The sequence below is a fragment of the Martes martes genome, assembly GCF_963455335.1.
Source record: "Martes martes genome assembly, chromosome: 9".
NCBI lineage: Eukaryota > Metazoa > Chordata > Mammalia > Carnivora > Mustelidae > Martes > Martes martes.
Genome location: NC_137896.1, coordinates 37,997,979 through 38,014,966, shown reverse-complemented (window position 1 = coordinate 38,014,966; position 16,988 = coordinate 37,997,979). Strand labels below are relative to the sequence as shown.

The 16,988-nt window shown below is 38.1% G+C and overlaps 1 protein-coding gene across 1 annotated transcript in view; it reads left to right on the top strand.

Moving 5' to 3' along the window:
• Window positions 1–16,988, top strand: part of SEL1L2 (SEL1L2 adaptor subunit of SYVN1 ubiquitin ligase) — a 113,924-nt gene that overhangs the window by 52,644 nt on the left and 44,292 nt on the right. Inside the window, exons 5-6 of the mRNA XM_080814495.1 lie at window positions 2,137–2,239; window positions 7,407–7,569. Coding sequence (XP_080670621.1) covers window positions 2,137–2,239; window positions 7,407–7,569 — 266 coding nt within the window. The remainder of the gene's footprint in view (window positions 1–2,136; window positions 2,240–7,406; window positions 7,570–16,988) is intronic.

Genomic DNA, 16,988 nt, shown 5'->3' with positions numbered 1-16,988 from the left:
TTTATCTGACAGTTGAACACTCTTATAGTAAGGAAAACTTGTATTTCAATACATTTGGGAAGCCAAAAAAAGAATTACAAATTAAAGTAAAAGCCATGAGTAGAAATCTGTAGTGTAAATCATTTCTCATATGTATATGCATGCACAGACAACCTTTCAAAATGTATTCTTGCTCTTTGAAAGCATGGTAATAGGAGCAGTTGCTATTCCAAACACTGACTAGTAGGTTATTCCCATTATTTTTCCTCTCTAATCATGACTATAGATAGCATATAACTCAAAGCATAAATTAGATGCTAAAAGTGTCTGGTGTTACCGAATTGATTGGATAACTTGAAGCATTCAAAATAATTGCAAATTTTAAGTTAAAAACATTTTTTTAATTTAAAAAAGAACAACTCTGATGGTTTGTAAGGAAGAAGAAAAACAGGAACCACTTAAAGATCTTTGTGGTCTTGTTAATGAGGCATCAAATCTCAAAATACCTCTTTTAAAATGGTTTCAGGCGTAGTTCACCTAATCAGAGGTTTCACTGAGTGTCATAATGGACTTCAAGAGGCACTGTGCTGTGATGTGGAAGGTATTGGGGTGGGGGTGTGCACGTTCACTCTGGGGGTAGAATGAGAGCTGTAAAGCTGACTCTTCCTCCAAATAGCTTCCCACACTGTAAACTGATAACAATGGCTTGAAAATTGTAATGTGTTATACAAATGTCTGAGAAATACTACTATTGTAGCAGGTAAAATTCCATTATTTTAATTTCTTTAAATCCTAAAAAATTAATTCTGTGTCCCCACCCCCAAAAGGCAAGTTGTTCTTGGTACTCTTTCTGTGTCTTTTCCCCAAGGTCTTAGAAAGGTTGTCAGGGAGGAAGAATGAGCCTTGGGGAGAGCAAAATTTTCAGGGAGATTCTCTCCTCCAATCCTTAGATGTACGCTACTTTTCTAGGAGATGCCCATTGCTCAGGTCCTCATGTTGTCTTGGAATCATAGTTCTAAGGTTTATGGTCAATGATCAGACAAAGAAGTCTGAGAGATGAGATCTTGGTGTCTAAGATCCTTTCTTTAGGGTACACCAAGCAGCCCCTTTCCGTAGAGGCCTTGCTTCCCACTTTGTATTTGTGGAAACTTGCATCTCTTTCCCAGACTAGGATCATCTCTCTCCCTCCTACCATCAGAAGCATCTTTCTATCTCCTCCAACCTCCAGACACTTTCACAGAAGACAGGAAGAGGATAGTTTTTGTAGTAGCTTCCACATTCTGACTAAAGGCAAGGTGATCTTCTTGAAATGCAGTGGTTAAAAAATAAGGAGAGCATAAAGGAGGAAACGTTTTCCCTCTACCCTTCTAGGTTCTTTTGGCTGCTTTACTAATTAAATTGGCATAAGACAGATCAATGGGAGGAAAACAAATTTAATTTCATATATGTGGGAAATTGAGCCTTATATGCCATCTTTTTTTTTTTTTTTTTTTAAAGATTCTATTCATTTACCTGACAGAGATCACAAGTAGGCAGAGAGGCAGGCGGGATGGGGGTGGGGGCGGGGAAGCATGTTCCCTGCTGAGCAGAGAGCCTGATGTGGGGCTCAAATGCAGGACCCTGAGATCATGACCTGAGCTGAAGGCAGAGGCTTAACCCACTGAGCCACCCAGGCGCTCGGAGCCTTATATGCCGTCTTGAGCTAACAAGGAGGTAAGGGTCTGGGGCTTCAAAGAGAGGGAAGATAATTCACAGGAAGATGGGAAGAGCAAATGTTTGGTAAATAAATGATTGTCATACCATGTAGAGACATTAGGGCAGAGAGGAAGTTGAATAAATATGCCCTGCCAACCTCCCCTCACCTTACCACACCTAATCCATACTCTTCGTATTTCTCTCCAGTGATAACTCTCTTCCTGGACTAGGCTTTCTATCTAAACTCCTAAAGGCAATTAAGGAGGAGGTAAAAAGCTCTTCCTGAGTCTTTTTGGCCTTGATTAGATTCAGGTCAAAATAATCCACATGCCAAAGTGGCACATTTTGGGGAGGCTCATCTGAACCTTTTCATGAGCAAAACCCAAACTAATATGGCAGCACATTATTTTAAACATATAAAAATACAAATAATGTTGTTTTTCCTTGTTTGTCCATATATAGTAAGAAAGCAAGCAAAGCAAAATTTCACAGATGAAGGAGACCAGCTATTTAAGATGGGCATCAAGATTCTCCAGCAGTCCAAAAGCCAAAAACAAAAAGCACAGTAAGTCTTTGTCCAGTTACCTAAGCCAACTTAAATTCCTGGCTAAGAAAAAAGAGCAATCCAAAATCTAGTTTGTCATTAAAAGCTTATTGGGATAACAAATAAGTTTATTTGCCCATAAGCTTTTGTTTTTAAAAGGATCAATTGATGTTTAAAGAATCCTAAAATTATCAGCCTAAACAAACCGAATTGAATGTGAAATTGTAGTCCCAACACTTTAAGTGAAATGCAGAATTAAGGCACTAATCTGAGTATTCAGGCAAAAATATTGTTTTGAGTTTATTAGGTATTTCAAATGAAATAAGACATGTTACTTGAATTAGAGTGGTTGTTTTTAGAATGCTTTATTCTTTTTTTTTTTTTTTTTTTAGATTTCACTAATTTATTTGTCAGAAAGAGAGAGAGCACAGGCAGGCAGAGGCAGAGGGAAAAGCAGACTCCCCAATGAGCAAGGAGCCAGATGTGGGACTAGATCCCAGGATGCTGGAATCATGACCCGAGCCGAAGGCAGCTGCTCAACCAATTGAGCCACCGAGGCATCCCTAGAATGCTTTATTCTGCCTAACTCAGCATTTGTAGGGTACTTTATGGTTTTCAAAGCACTTTCATGTATGTGATTCCATTTTATCCCCCAAACAGCCTTATGAGTTAAGAAGAACTTCATTTCCCCCCCTTTATACAGTTAGGAATAGAGATTCAAGGATGTTAAAGTGAGGTGATCACAAATACACAGCTGGGAAGTAACCAGGTGTGGCCACATGGTCTCACTCCATGTTCATCATTTCTTTTTTCATTTTTCTGAGCACTCATTTGTCTACTCTGTCCAAAGGGGAGGCAGAAATATCTTGTCCCCCCAGTAGAGGGACACAATATGAGGTCACCCCTCAAGTCCCTAATTAAAACCTCATTGAGATCAACTCCGAGTTCTCCCATTCACTGGCTGTGTAATCCCTGTGCAAGTTACTTAACCTGCTTGTGTTCTGGATAGTACAGTTAGGCTCTTAGAACAATGCCCAACACATAGTAAGCAGAAGATAAGCATTTATCTTTATCTCTAGTCCTCTAAATGGTAAGCAGAAGGTATGGGAGAGAAGAAAACAAGTGTGTATTGAAGCAGTAACAAAAAGAATGGGCTCCGGACCTCCAACAAGGAGAAAACTTTTCTTTGCACACTGATCAGGCATAGCTGCTTTGGGGGAAACATCCCAGTGCTGTGGTAGCTATCCTCGGCAGGGCAGTAGCAGAGTTCCTGAATTCTTTCTTAAAGCTCAAAGCTTCCCAGAAGAGCATAAAAGTATAGAGAATAAAGGGGCATTTCAACTATGAAGAACTTCCATTTATTAAGTGCCTTCTTTGTGCTACTTACTGTTCTGGGCAGTTACGTGTGGAATAGCATTCATTGCTCACAATGATATTGTGAATCATAAATTGTTATCCCCAAATTTCAGAGGCGTAAATAGAAGGTCAAAAATATTCTATAATTCTCCCAAAGTGACAAGAAGAAGTAAGTAAAGGAGTTGGTCAGCTCTCTAAGGGAAGTTAAATTAGAAGCTCCTTATAAGAGCAGAGGAAACCATCCCCTGCAAAACCTGGGTTTCATATTGAGCATCTCTGGGGGCTGTCATGATGAGGATGGGGTTTAATCAGACCCCCAAAATGTAATCCATCCTGATAAGGAAGTCTGCTTACTCAGGTGCTCACTGAATGGATGAGTAAGAATAGAGAATTCTCAACCCAGACCAGCTAGATGAAAGAACAATGAAATTCTGGACAGGGTTAGGATTAGGTTTCAGATTAGCTCTATAGCAGGTGAACTCAAGATGAGGGGCCCACTGGGTATGCCCTTTTTTTTTAATTTTAAGATTTTATTTATTTATTTGACACAGCAAGAGAGGGAACACAAGCAGGGGGAGTGGGAGAGGAAGAAGCAGAGAACCCCCTGAGCAGAGAACCCAATGTGGGGCTCGATCCCAGGACCCTGAGATCATGACCTGAGCCGAAGGCAGCTGCTTAATGACTGAGCCACCCAGCACCCCTGAGTAGGCCCTTTTAAATTAAAGGAAACCCAATATTCAGTCCAATGGGACAAAATCACTCTTGGAAGCTCCCAAGTAACTATCTACTTAACCTTGATGGGTACCTTCCTCTCTGGCTTAAAGAATGGGGAGAAATCCCAACGATGAAAGCAGACTGCCCAGCAGTGAAGGAGCCTTTATGCCACCTAGGTGTGATTCAATCTCTGGCTGTTCTTGCCCAGTGTATCCTTGCCCAAGAGTGCCAGAAAAGCAGCTTTTTTTTTTTTTTTTAAAGATCTTGTTTTTAAGTAATCTCTACACCCAACATGGGCCTTGAACTCACAACCCCGAGATCAAGAGTCACATAATCTACCAACTGAGTCTACCAAGTACCCCAAGAGCAGCTTATTTCTGCCGGAGCATAGATAAGTGAGAGGGTGCATAATGCTGAGTCCCCTGACCCTTCTGAGTTGACAGAGAACTGAAACCAAATCTGCTCATAGCAAGAGATTTTAGGAATTTGTGGGAAAACTGAATGAAATTCCTCCAAATATCAAGACAGTCTGCTCTTCTCTTAAGCCAGTTACACCCAGTCTAGCCATCTTGAAGATTCTGGTCAGGGGAAAGAAAAATGAACACCCTACTGACTACAGAGGAATCATTTCTCTCCCATTCATTCCTCAATCCTGTGTCCTCTTTGCTTCACCACTTCTTGTATAAGACAGAGGTACTACTAGTCCTTTTGGCTCATCCACATCCACATCGTGACCCAATTCATTCATTCATTCATTCATTCATTCATTCAGCTATAAATTGTTTAACAAGTCAGTGCTGTTAGAAGTACAGATGTTAACCAAGCATACGTCAGGGAGACACAGACTTGTCTACAGGAGTCAAGAAGCCTCAGAGATAACCAGGGTTAGCTGTCATTAAGAATTACACCCCCCCAACACAAGCAAAGAAGATTTGAAGATAAGCTCCTGCTCTACACCAAGTTTCTGATGAGTCCTAGAGATGCCTTTAGTTTCCTCCTTCCCTAGCAGCCACCTTAGCATCCAGTACCAGGTACTTTAGGAGTTACCCAGATATCTAACTGAACTTTCTTTTGGGGATTGCTAATTCTTCCCAGTTTCTCTTACTTTTTCCCCCTTGGGGGTTACAGCCCAGATCTTAATCCTACCTAATTTACCAACAACTTTCTTCAGCGCTGGATTCTGTTTCTAGTATTCCTTATATCAGCTTGGACTTTCACAACAAGGGACCGAGGTATCCACTCCTCCCTTAAGAGTTAAAGACACCTATATGGATTGGTTTTACAAACTTTTGCTGGGATCCTGGGATCACTGAATGTATATACTGTTGGCTCCTGCAGCCCATCAGATTTCTCTGCCCTGGTCCGTGTGGGTGTCCTTCTAAGCCCAACAGGCTATGTGGTTGCAGCAACAAACCAGGTGACAGAATAACTTCAAGGAGTCCGTGTCTGAGTTCTAGCCTATCTCCAAATGCCAGACATTTGCATTCATTGACTTTTAGACCTTCTGTTTTATTTGCCTTCTCGTCCCTAGAATACTAGCTTGTTCTGTCCATGGTTAATTTCTTGCTTGACCTCCTGGCTTCTTTTGTTCCACTGGAGTCTATTCTCTGTGTTGCCATCCAAGACCCTAAAGCCTATGTGGATAACAGTCTGAGCCCATTCTTTTCTTCTCCAGCCACCAAGAGCAAATTATTTTAGCATCAGGATGGATAAGCAGTATATAAAGCTGAGTCTCCTGATCCTTCTGAGCAGCAAGGATAGATTTGTGTATTTGTTCCTGTATTTGAGTCAAGGTCACTGATAGAGGTTAATGCTTTCTGTTCTTACTGCTACCAAAAAGGAAGTTATAAAAGTAAAAACAAATCCCGTGGGGCGCCTGTGTGGCTCAGCCATTAAGCGTCTGCCTTCAGCTCAGGTCATGATCCCAGGGTCCTGGGATCTAGCCCAGCATCGGGCTCCCTTCTCGCTGGAAACCCTGCTTCTCCCTCTCACACTCTCCCTGCTTGTGTTCCCTCTCTCTCTATCTCTCTCTGTCAAATAAATAAATAAAATCTTTTTAAAAATTTTATTTAAAAAAGTAAAAATAAATCCCAAAAGTACTCTCTGTCTCTGACACAAGTTTTGACCTTGCAAGACTCTCCATTACTACCTGTTAGGCAGATCAGGTCTAGATGATTTCTGAGTGGGCTCAGAAAATGCAATGTAAGGCCATCCTATGGCATCTATATTTATAATCATTAAATTCTCACACCGTTTACCCACTAATTACAGAACAATTACCATGCTATAAAACTTTGGAATTTATGCAGTAGTCCTAAAAATAATAATAATGGCAGCTAAATTTATTGAGTGCTTGCTATGTACCAGGTCCTATGCCAAGCACTTCATGGATTATCTCATTGAATCTTCCCAACAGCCCTATGAAGTAAGGGCTATTGTTATCCCCACTCCATAGATGAGGCAAAAATAAGTTAGAGAGAGAGGCAAAAATAAGTGAAATAACTTGCCTGAAGCTCTCAAACTAATAAGTGGTGGACCCAGATTTTGAACAAGACAGTCAAGACTTTAGAGCCCTAATAACCATTGGGTTTTATTTGGTTATTGTTTTTCCACACAGCCTGACTTTGCATGCTGAGGAAATTGTTCTATTTTAGAAAATTATTTCAGAATATAAAGGGACACTTGTTTTCATGATAGTAGCTTCTAGAAGTGACACTCCAATTTTGATTATTTTTTATTACATTGTTTTATATTTCAGAGTTCATATTGTTAAACAAATATTCATATAATGTGGGTGGTCGTGGGAGAGTTCACTATGTTAGGACAAGTGTCTCGATTTTTCACTTCACTTGGTGAATAAACTTGAGGCATGATGTATCCTATATATTTCTTCCTTTCACCAGCTTTACTATTTGTCAGATATATCTCAAATTATAATCTTAGATAAGGTAGGGCTAAAAAAAAAACTACTGACCCGTAGATGTGATGGACTTCAGCTAAACTGTATTATTACTAGCAATAACAACTTGGTCCTACTTGCTAGAGAGAAGTAGTGTGAAGGAGGGAGCAGAAAAACATTTTTGATAATCAAACTTCTACCTTCATATTTTTGAAACAGAGCCTACGTATTCTTTGCCAAAGCAGCTGACATGGGAAACATGAAAGCTATGGAGAAAATGGCTGATGCTTTGCTATTTGGAAATTTTGGCATGCAAAACATAACAGCGGCTATCCAATTATATGAGTCCCTAGCTAAAGAAGGATCATATAAAGCCCAAAATGTGAGTTTTGGAAGAAAAGTAAGCCTTACGTAGCTACATCCTAAAATAACTGTAGACAAATAACGTGTGAAAGGAGTTTAGCAATAGTATTCCCGTTCTACTGCATGAACCCAGACCTAGGGAAGTTACAGTAACACTGAAATAGTGGGGTCAGGGAGGGGACACAGCAAGAGAACTGGGCAAATTCTTCTAGTTATATGGGTGACTGTCAGGAATGGAACGGAACTGCTCTCTAATTCAGCTTCCCATCTTATGTCCATGGGCGTGTTTAGAAATAATTTAAGAACTCTGAACCCCTAACATAATTAAATTTTACTTAAATATATTCACCTATACAAAAAACAAACAAATAAACAAACAAAACAAAACAAAAAAAACAACCCACAGAGGAAATCTATGACCTTACATGATGTTTGCCTGGTTTTTACATTTCAAACATTTTATAAATTTATAAATTTATAAAATTTATAAAATTTTATAAATTTATTTATATTTTCTTTTCTCTTTTACTGAATGCATTTCATTTAATCCAAGAATAATGTTAAGTATTTCATAGAAAATCTGGAAAACAGAAGCGTACATACATACATACATTAATAAATAAATAAATACGTAAATAAAGCCCTTCACAAGCCAACCATTCTGACTCAATTATTGTTAGGACTGTTTTATATTTTTGCTTAGTTTCTTCCTCAGGCATCTCTCTTCTTACATCATCCTGATCACAATGCAAGTGCATATATCATTTTGTTTCTGGCTACTTTCACTTAATGCTATAGCAAAAGCATGTTTTCATGTTGTTAGTCTTTTTAATAAAAATATTTATTTCTGATTACAAAAGAAATTCATGCTCATGACAAAAAAATGTCTGAGAATTCAGAAAGTATGAAGAAAAAAATAAAAGTCGTCTGAAACTTCTCCCAGAGATCATTTTTGGTATCTTTGGGAGGAAAATGCAGAAGCTAGACTTTGGAGTCACACTGAAGTTCAAATCCATTCTGCCACTTGCTTATTGGATATCTCCTTAACGAAATCCTTTCCCCTTCCACAGGAGGATCCTTTCCTACAATCTCTGATTCTGTTTCCCTCATAATCTAATAGTACTAAAACGTTTAGTGTGTTTCTGGGTAGCATTGCTTATGATTGAAATGACTTCAGATTGACAAACTTCCATTGCATTGGGGCAAACTGTAATGAACTGTAAATACCTGATCGTGGTAGTAATTCTTAGGAGAACCTTGGACACCACACGTATGGTACCGTTACTTGGGGGCTGGGGCTCCTGCACCAACCTAGTGTGCATCTCACCTCCTTGGGGCCTCATCTGAGGGAACAAAGATAATGGCCCCAGGAGGACTATCCTCGGAAACTGGGAAACTGCAGTTCCTGTGCTATATCCACCTGGATAGACTGGTGGCAACTGGAACCTGTGGGAGCCTCATGAGTCTCTGTGTTTACTTAGTTGAAACCAAAGCTAGACCAGCAAACCTCTGATCAGTGAGACAACCTCTCTAATTTTGATCTGTAGGGTTAGGTTTTATCATATATAAAATGCTGGATACTGTGTCCATCTGATTCACAGTTGTATCTAATATTTAGCACAGTCCTTGGGACAAGAAGTATACATTGATTGCTGAATCAATTAATGATGAATGATTAAATATAATTATTGTGGGGATTAAAATAATATGTAAAGGTTAATTCCATACCGGGAACTTTGTCATCATTCATTGTAAAGAAAGGCTATAAATATTACTCTTCTAGAATTTTTCCTATTACTATGTAGAATTTCTTTTTTACAAAAATGAGATCATACTTTAATTGCTATTTCCTAATCTCTTTACTCACTTAATAATATAAACAAATTGCCATGTAAATATATGCAGATCAACATCACTGTTGTATTTTTTTAATTTTTATTTATTTTTTTAAATTTCTTTTCAGTGTTCCAGAATTCATTGTTTGTCTACCACACCCAGTGCTCCATGCAATATGTGCCCTCTACCGTTGTATTTTTTAAAGATGTGTTTATTGATTATTTGAGGTGGGGGAGGAGCAAAGAGGGAGGAAGAGGGAAAGAAACAGAAGTGGATTCCTCATACAGAGCTTGATCTCATGATCCTGAGTTCATGACCTGGGCCGAAATCAAGAGTCAGCTGCTCGGAGTGCCTGAGTGGCTCAGTCCTTAAGTGTCTGCCTTTGGCTCAGGTCAAGATCCCAGGGTCCTGGGATCTAGCCCTGTGTGGGGCTCCCTGCTTAGCAGGAAACCTACTTCTACCTCTCCCATTTCCCCGTTTGTGTTCCCTCTCTCACTGTCAAATAAATAAATAAAATCTTAAAAAAGTCAGATGCTCAACTGACCGAGCCATCCAAGCACCCCTCAATATCACCATCTTAAATATCTATATAATTTTAATTAAGTTGTTGAATACTATTTTTTACCCCAGGGAATTTTATGAAACTAAATACAAAAAATTATATTTACAAAGGAGTAAATGGATTTATAAATGTTATAATAAAATAGGAGAGTTTTTAAACCTTCATTGTCCAAACACAAAGTTCCAAAACAAACTAAATGTTACCATCATATCCAGCTCTATAAACGATATCTCAGAATTCCTTTCTTTTTAAATATTTTATTTATTTATTTGACAGAGGTCACAAGTAGGCAGAGAGGCAGGCAGAGAGAGAAGAGGAAGCAGTCTCCCCTCAAAGCAGAGAGCCCGATGTGGGGCTCGATCCCAGGACCCTGGGATCATGACCTGAGCTGAAGGCAGAGGCTTTAACCTACTGAGCCACCCAGGCATTCCTTTCTAAACTAGGGAACATGTACTTTATTTTTTTGTGGGAGTATTAATTAGTTAATTAAGTCAACAGTTGTTTTGTTGACACAATGTTCCAAACATAATCTAAGTTGATGAGCAGAAAAAGATTAATAGGTTACAGTCCTTATGGGTCAATCTGAAGTATAAACACATAATTGCAGCACAATTTAGGTAAACTATAGTTATAAACTGCATTAGACACAGAAAAGAGTCTAACAGGTTCTGCCTAGAGCAGAGGAGGAAGGCTTCTAGGTAAAAGTGACATTTGTACCTAGTCTAGAATATTGGATATAGACAACATACAAGATTTATTTGTCTGTATTTGAATAAAGTATTTGATAGAAGGTCAAAACACTACTCCCAGAAAAGAAATTCCAAATTAACAGAAATGGTACATAAAACACCTGGATTTCAGGGCCAAAGTCAGAGTGTCACTCCCCATTCTCAGATTAATGTGGTTCCATGGCATGGCCACAGACTGCCCTCTAATCCCTGTTAATTGGCCATCAAATGCTTGCCATTGATCTTAAGGAGAAACAGATAGGAGAAGGTCATTAGCTGAGTGCTAATCCAGTGCTAGGAAGAATAACTCTAAATGGATGACCACTGGCTATGTATTATCACAGCCATCTTTGTAGAGACAAGCAGGCATTGTTGGGACAATATCCTCGAAAACGTACAATTACAGACTTCAGGGTAGCATGTCGTGGTAGCAGACAGGGGTTCTGGAATCGGAAAGCTGGAATCGGAAAGCTGGACAACTAATGAGCTTCCCATCTTGATCATTCTTTCAGTGTCATTTCTATAAACCTCAGGTTTCCCAAACCTGCAAAGGGAACTGTTGATAAGGTCACACTACTTTATAAGTTTGCTGCAAGAAGCGAATAATATCTGCATGATCCCTTAGAGATATTAAAGTACATCAATGAATAATGTTGTGTAACGATTTTAGTCCTAATGGCTTTGCTTCGGAGTCAGTCAGTCCCTGGCTTTAAATCTCAGTTCCAATACTCGTGGCCTGCCCTCTCTGAATCTCAATTTCCTCATCGTAAAATGGGGATATCTGTCTGACATATGTGTGTGTTGGGTCTCAGGAGGATAAGAAGATAGAATATGAGTGAGGACAAACTTATCATCTGGAAAGCTGACATTGACCTGATAATGCAAAATTCAATCACACTGCCTCTTGAAATGCTACAATACAAGGTGGCAAAAAGTCTCTGTCCCAAACACCTCCTATGCTCTCCCTGACATCCTGGACACCCTTATTCCTTACGTGGACTCCCCCTCCCCTCATGACCTCCCCATAAACTAGTGACCAAAGTGTTAACATCTGGATGAGCCGGGCGCCTGCAAGATCCTGGTCTAGTACTACAACTGGATTGCTGGATTCTGTTCTGAAATTTTGCTCTCACCCCGTCATGACTATAGAAAAGTCTGTTTCCAATAGCAAGTCTGCTTATAGCTGATTTGTCTCCTTGTACAAGAACAACTAGTCAAAGAGATTCTGTGCTACAAACAATGCTTAATTCAATCTGTGATTAGGATGGCCACGTGCTATATTGATCAGAGCTCTCTAATAGAGATCTAATAGGTTAACAGGCTGGGTGACCATCTTTCTTCTCAGGCTGTTTGTGCCACCCTGGTATAGGAATCCTACCTGCACTCTTAAGAAATATTGCTGGAGGGACGCCTGGGTGGCTTAGTTGGTTAAGCGGCTGCCTTCGACTCAGGTCATGATCCCAGCATCCTGGGATCGAGTCCCACATCAGGCTCCCTGCTCCTCGGGGAACCTGCTTCTCTCTCTCCCTCTGCCTGCCTCTCTGCCTGCTTGTGCTCGCTCTCTCTCACTGTCAAATAAATAAATAAAATCTTTTTTTAAAAAAAAAGAAATATTGCTGGAAACTATAAGGACAAGGTAGCAACAGCAGTGTAGCTAAAGAAGCTGGAAATGTATACTGTGAATGGCAAAGAAAGAGAATGAGAAGGACAGAGATGGGAAAAAATGAAGAGAATGAAGACACCTATCTCTGGGGGGAAAAGGAAGAATAGAAATACTGAAATGTAATAAATGGAGAGCCTGGAGTACCAGAAGTCTAGTAAAGATCTGAGTTAAAGAAAAACGCAAAAGAGAAAAACCTATATTATAAAGCAGCTTTGAGGGATCAGGGGAAAATGTAATATTCAGGCTACGTATAAAGGGCAGCTGAATAAAGGGAAAGAGGCATAATTATTTCGTTTATGTACATTGAATTGTTCATCCCACAAAATTCCAAATCAAAGGAAATTTTGATAAGGACAACAAAAGCATTTAAGTTTATGAACAGAATCTATTGTATTGATTTTCAAAGAAACTATACCTTTCTGGACTCCTGGACAGCTCTGACAGTTAAGTGTCTGCCTTCAGCTCAGGTCATCCCTGGGTCCTAGGATCGAGTCCCTGAGCAGGGAGGCTGCTTCTCCCTCTGCCTGCCACTCCTTCTGCTTGTGCGCTCTCTCTCTCTCTCTCTCTGACAAATAAATAAATATTTTTTTAAAAAGAAAGAAACAATAGCTTCCAAATAATGAGAACTATTAACTAACAGAGTCGTCTTCATGAACATAGTGGAAATTGAGGAAATAGCAAACAAAACTGAGTCATACAGTAGAGGATTCCAATAAGATATTATGTTATACCAGCTAAACGTAGATAAATTATATATTTTTTTTACTTCTCTGATTCTCATTCAGGAAGCAAAAATTCAGCATTAGAAAGATTCACTCTTAATATCAATGAACAGCTTCGATTTGTCAATTTGCCAAACAAGAACATAGGGTTAAACCTCATTGCTTTAAGAATCATGAAATAGGGGGTGCCTGGGTGGCTCAGTGGGTTAAAACCTCTGTCTTCAGCTCAGGTCATGATCTCAGGGTCCTGGGATTGAGCCCCACATTGGGCTCTCCACTCAGCGGGGAGCCTGTTTCTGCCTCTCTCTTCTCTGCCTTCCTCTCTGCCTACTTGTGATCTCTGTCTTTCAGATAAATAAATAAAATCTTTAAAAAAAAATCATGAAATAGATTAAAATCACCTTAAAATTTAATTTAGGGGGGCCTGGGTGGCTCAGTTGGTTAGGCGTTTGCCTTCAGCTCAGGTCATGATCATGGGGTCCTGAGATGAGCCCTTCGTCCGGCTCTAAGCTGAGTGAGGAGCATGCTTCTCCCTCTTCCCCTGCTTGTGCTTTCTTGCTCTCTCTCTCTCTCATAAATAAATACAGTCTTTAAAAAAATTTAATTTAATTGTGGTAATCTCTAAGTGGTGGTATTATTTGTAACTATTTTCTTTTTAAAAATACTTCACTGGGCTTTTTTCCTCTACATTTTCTATTCATGGTTATGTATTACTTTGATAGCAGAAAAATCATTTAACTCAGATGCATGTATATGTTCAAAAAGGTTTATTATGTTCAAAAAGGTTTACTATGAATTTTAAGAAAATCTATTCTATTGTTTAAAAATTATTTTAATTGATATATTAAGGAGAATATGAGGAATTGCATATTTTTCCATGCTTTGTAATTCTAGAATAATTCTAACTCAATGGCAAAGATTCCTCATATTTTTCATTTATTTTAGATGAGAATTTTAGAGGTGTTTTGTAGAGGGAATGTAGTTATTAGTACTGTGCTACTACTGAAAAAAATCATTTTTAGTATCAACCTAATAATCACTTTGATAATTTTAGGATTACCTGTATAGAGCATTTCATCTTAATGTTCTTTTTATATTAAGGGTACAGATAGGATCTGAGTTGTTCATTAAGGTTGATTCACACTTTTTTTTTTTTTTGATTCACACTTTTGTTTGGTATGCAATTTGAGCTAAAAGTAATGATCTCAGATGCCTTCAAGCCTTGTGCAGTAATTAGAAGAAGAATGCTTAACCTTTTCTCTTTAACAATAATTTCTTATATAAAAAGTAAAGAATATTTAACTTTTAAATTATTATTATGAAACCTGAGTAGTTTGCTTTGAAATATTAAAAAAAAAATCCTCTATGGTAAACTCTTTCCATTCAAATCCCAACTATTATAAGTTTCTTACATACCATGGCACAATTGTTGAGTTCAGAATCAAGTCTTATAAACAGATTTAATTTGCGGAGCTTGACCTTTAAAAACCACTGGAAGTGTCATTGATATCATCACTATTACGCAGCTTCTCTTTTGACTTAGCATTTTTTTTTCTGGATTAAATGTAAACTGTGCTATAATCCATCTCGTTTCATCTCAGCTGTATCTCTGAAGAAAGACCAAATGCCTAAAACTGCTTATTGTATAGTTGTTAGGTGACAATGTCCAAGTGTAAAGGAATAGTACAACAATGACTATAATCAGCATATTCACTACATGAAAGCTCATATTATCTTTTGTCTTCCTTTAGTACTAGAATGAAGGAAAGGAGAGAGGAAGGAAGGGAGGAAGGAAGAAAGTTGAGCCTTCCAGAGAATTAATTTTAAATCACCCATTGTTATTTTTCAGTGAAAGAGGGAACATGCCTTTTGGGCTGGTTTTAAAGCTGCTAAAATCATGGTTTCATTCCTTACTTTCTAGAATGAGCTTTATACAAAGAAAAGCTCCCCTCCCCTGTCACAGGATGGAAATTTAACTCCCACACAGTCCACAACTCACAAATTTCTTCAACAGAATCTGGCCATAAAGTGTGATAAGCTGTGCACAAAATCATACACTTTTGGTGAAAGTATCTTAAAATACAAGCTCAACTGAATAGAATAGTATCCTCATTTTCTCATATAAAGGTCAGTATATTTGTTTGCTGTCAGGGCTTCTACATAAATAAATCACTTTCTAACTTGAGCAGAATCAAAAATTGCTAAGAGTTGCAAGCAAAATAAAAATCTAATATTGACTAAGGAGATCCTTAAAAGGAGCCAAGTTAGCCATTTTAAATATAAACTACAAGGGTTAGAGGAGTTCCAGGATTCCAGATGCCTTCCATCTGTAATAACGCCCTTTTGGTCTACTTTCCATAGAAGGGAAACTTTGAGACTAAAGAGGACTTGGTCAAAACAGAAGATTTTTTTTTTTCAGTTTATGGATTAAATAGATTACACGAATTATACCTATAAACCACATGTTAGAGTTATTATGCTCTTGGGAACTGAACTGGGCAGTCAGTTCCCTAATTTAAAAAATGATATGGTTCTTTGTCCTTGAAATTATACTTCAAAGTTTAAGAAATTATTCATTTAGTTTTGATTGAATTATCAGACTTCTTGTATCTTTGCTTTAGGGAGACACTTAACAAAGCCTTGCAGAATGTTCTCGTGAACTGGAAGAAAAAATAGAAATGTGGGCTTTGATGATTGTAAATAAAGAGTAGACTAATGGGTTGATGCCAACGTGAAGGCAAGTCTCTGGCAATCTGCCACAGGATTCTGCTTATGACCCTGTGCTCTTCAAATATTTCATCATCAACTCAAGTTGAATGGCTAACACCAGATTGTTATTACATAAAGCATGGAAAAGCATATTTTCAGTGATATACATAAGAGTGTGTGATGAACTTCTAAAAATGGTAACAGGAATTATAATCTTTGTCCTTGAGTAGAACCTTGAAAATATTAGGAATACCAAAACAGACTTTTACAATTATGTTCTGACAAAAAATTTAGTGTTGTGATTCTGTCGAGAAGAGATGCAGGGAGAAAAAGTGAGAAAATAATGTAAATGACCTAAGTCATCATCTATAATATAGTCAATTTAGAGATAATGTGTGAAATATAAAAATTAACGGTAAGTAGTAGCAATTTATCAAGAATCATAATGGTGATAAGTTATCAGAAGAAAACAGCTAAAATAATTAAAAGTGGTTGTTTATCATGAGAATAAAGAATGGCCTGGAAAGGAGCAGGACATTGATGTAGAAGTATTAGAAGTTTAATCTTTAATATGCATATATTTTTAAATGTATTAAAATTAAATTTATTTATTAACTCACACCCCAAGAAGGAACTATGTTTAAAACAAAAAACAGAAATCCTCTCCAACTAAAAAGAAACCAGCATCCTTGGAAAATGTCAAATTCTGGGTGTGGAACAAGAAATGTACAAGATGCTCTTGAAACATTTTATCTTTCAAGGTGTCCTATCAGTATGATTAGAAACTATTATATCATACAATATGATAGCAAGAAAGCTGTCAGAAAATACTATGGTCATGACCAAAAGACTGAACTAACTCAGAATAGGCTCCTACTGACTAAAGATGGAAAAATTGAGCACTAAAATGAGTAATTACCACAGTGGACTGAAATACCGCAAATATACCTAAATTCATTAATTCATAATGATTAATAACTAAGAAGAAATGGAATATCTCCACACTCTTCTGGCTTTTGTCAAGCACTGTGGCAATTTTTCTCTTAAAAACAGCCACAGAAGGGGCATCGGTGTGGTGTAGACCATTAAGTGTCCGACTCTTGGTTTCAGCTCAAGTTGTAATCTTAGGGTCTTGGGATTGAGCCCCACATGGCCTTGAGATTCTCTCTCCCCTCTCCTTCTGCCCCTCCCCCTCTTAAATAAATAAATAAATCTTTT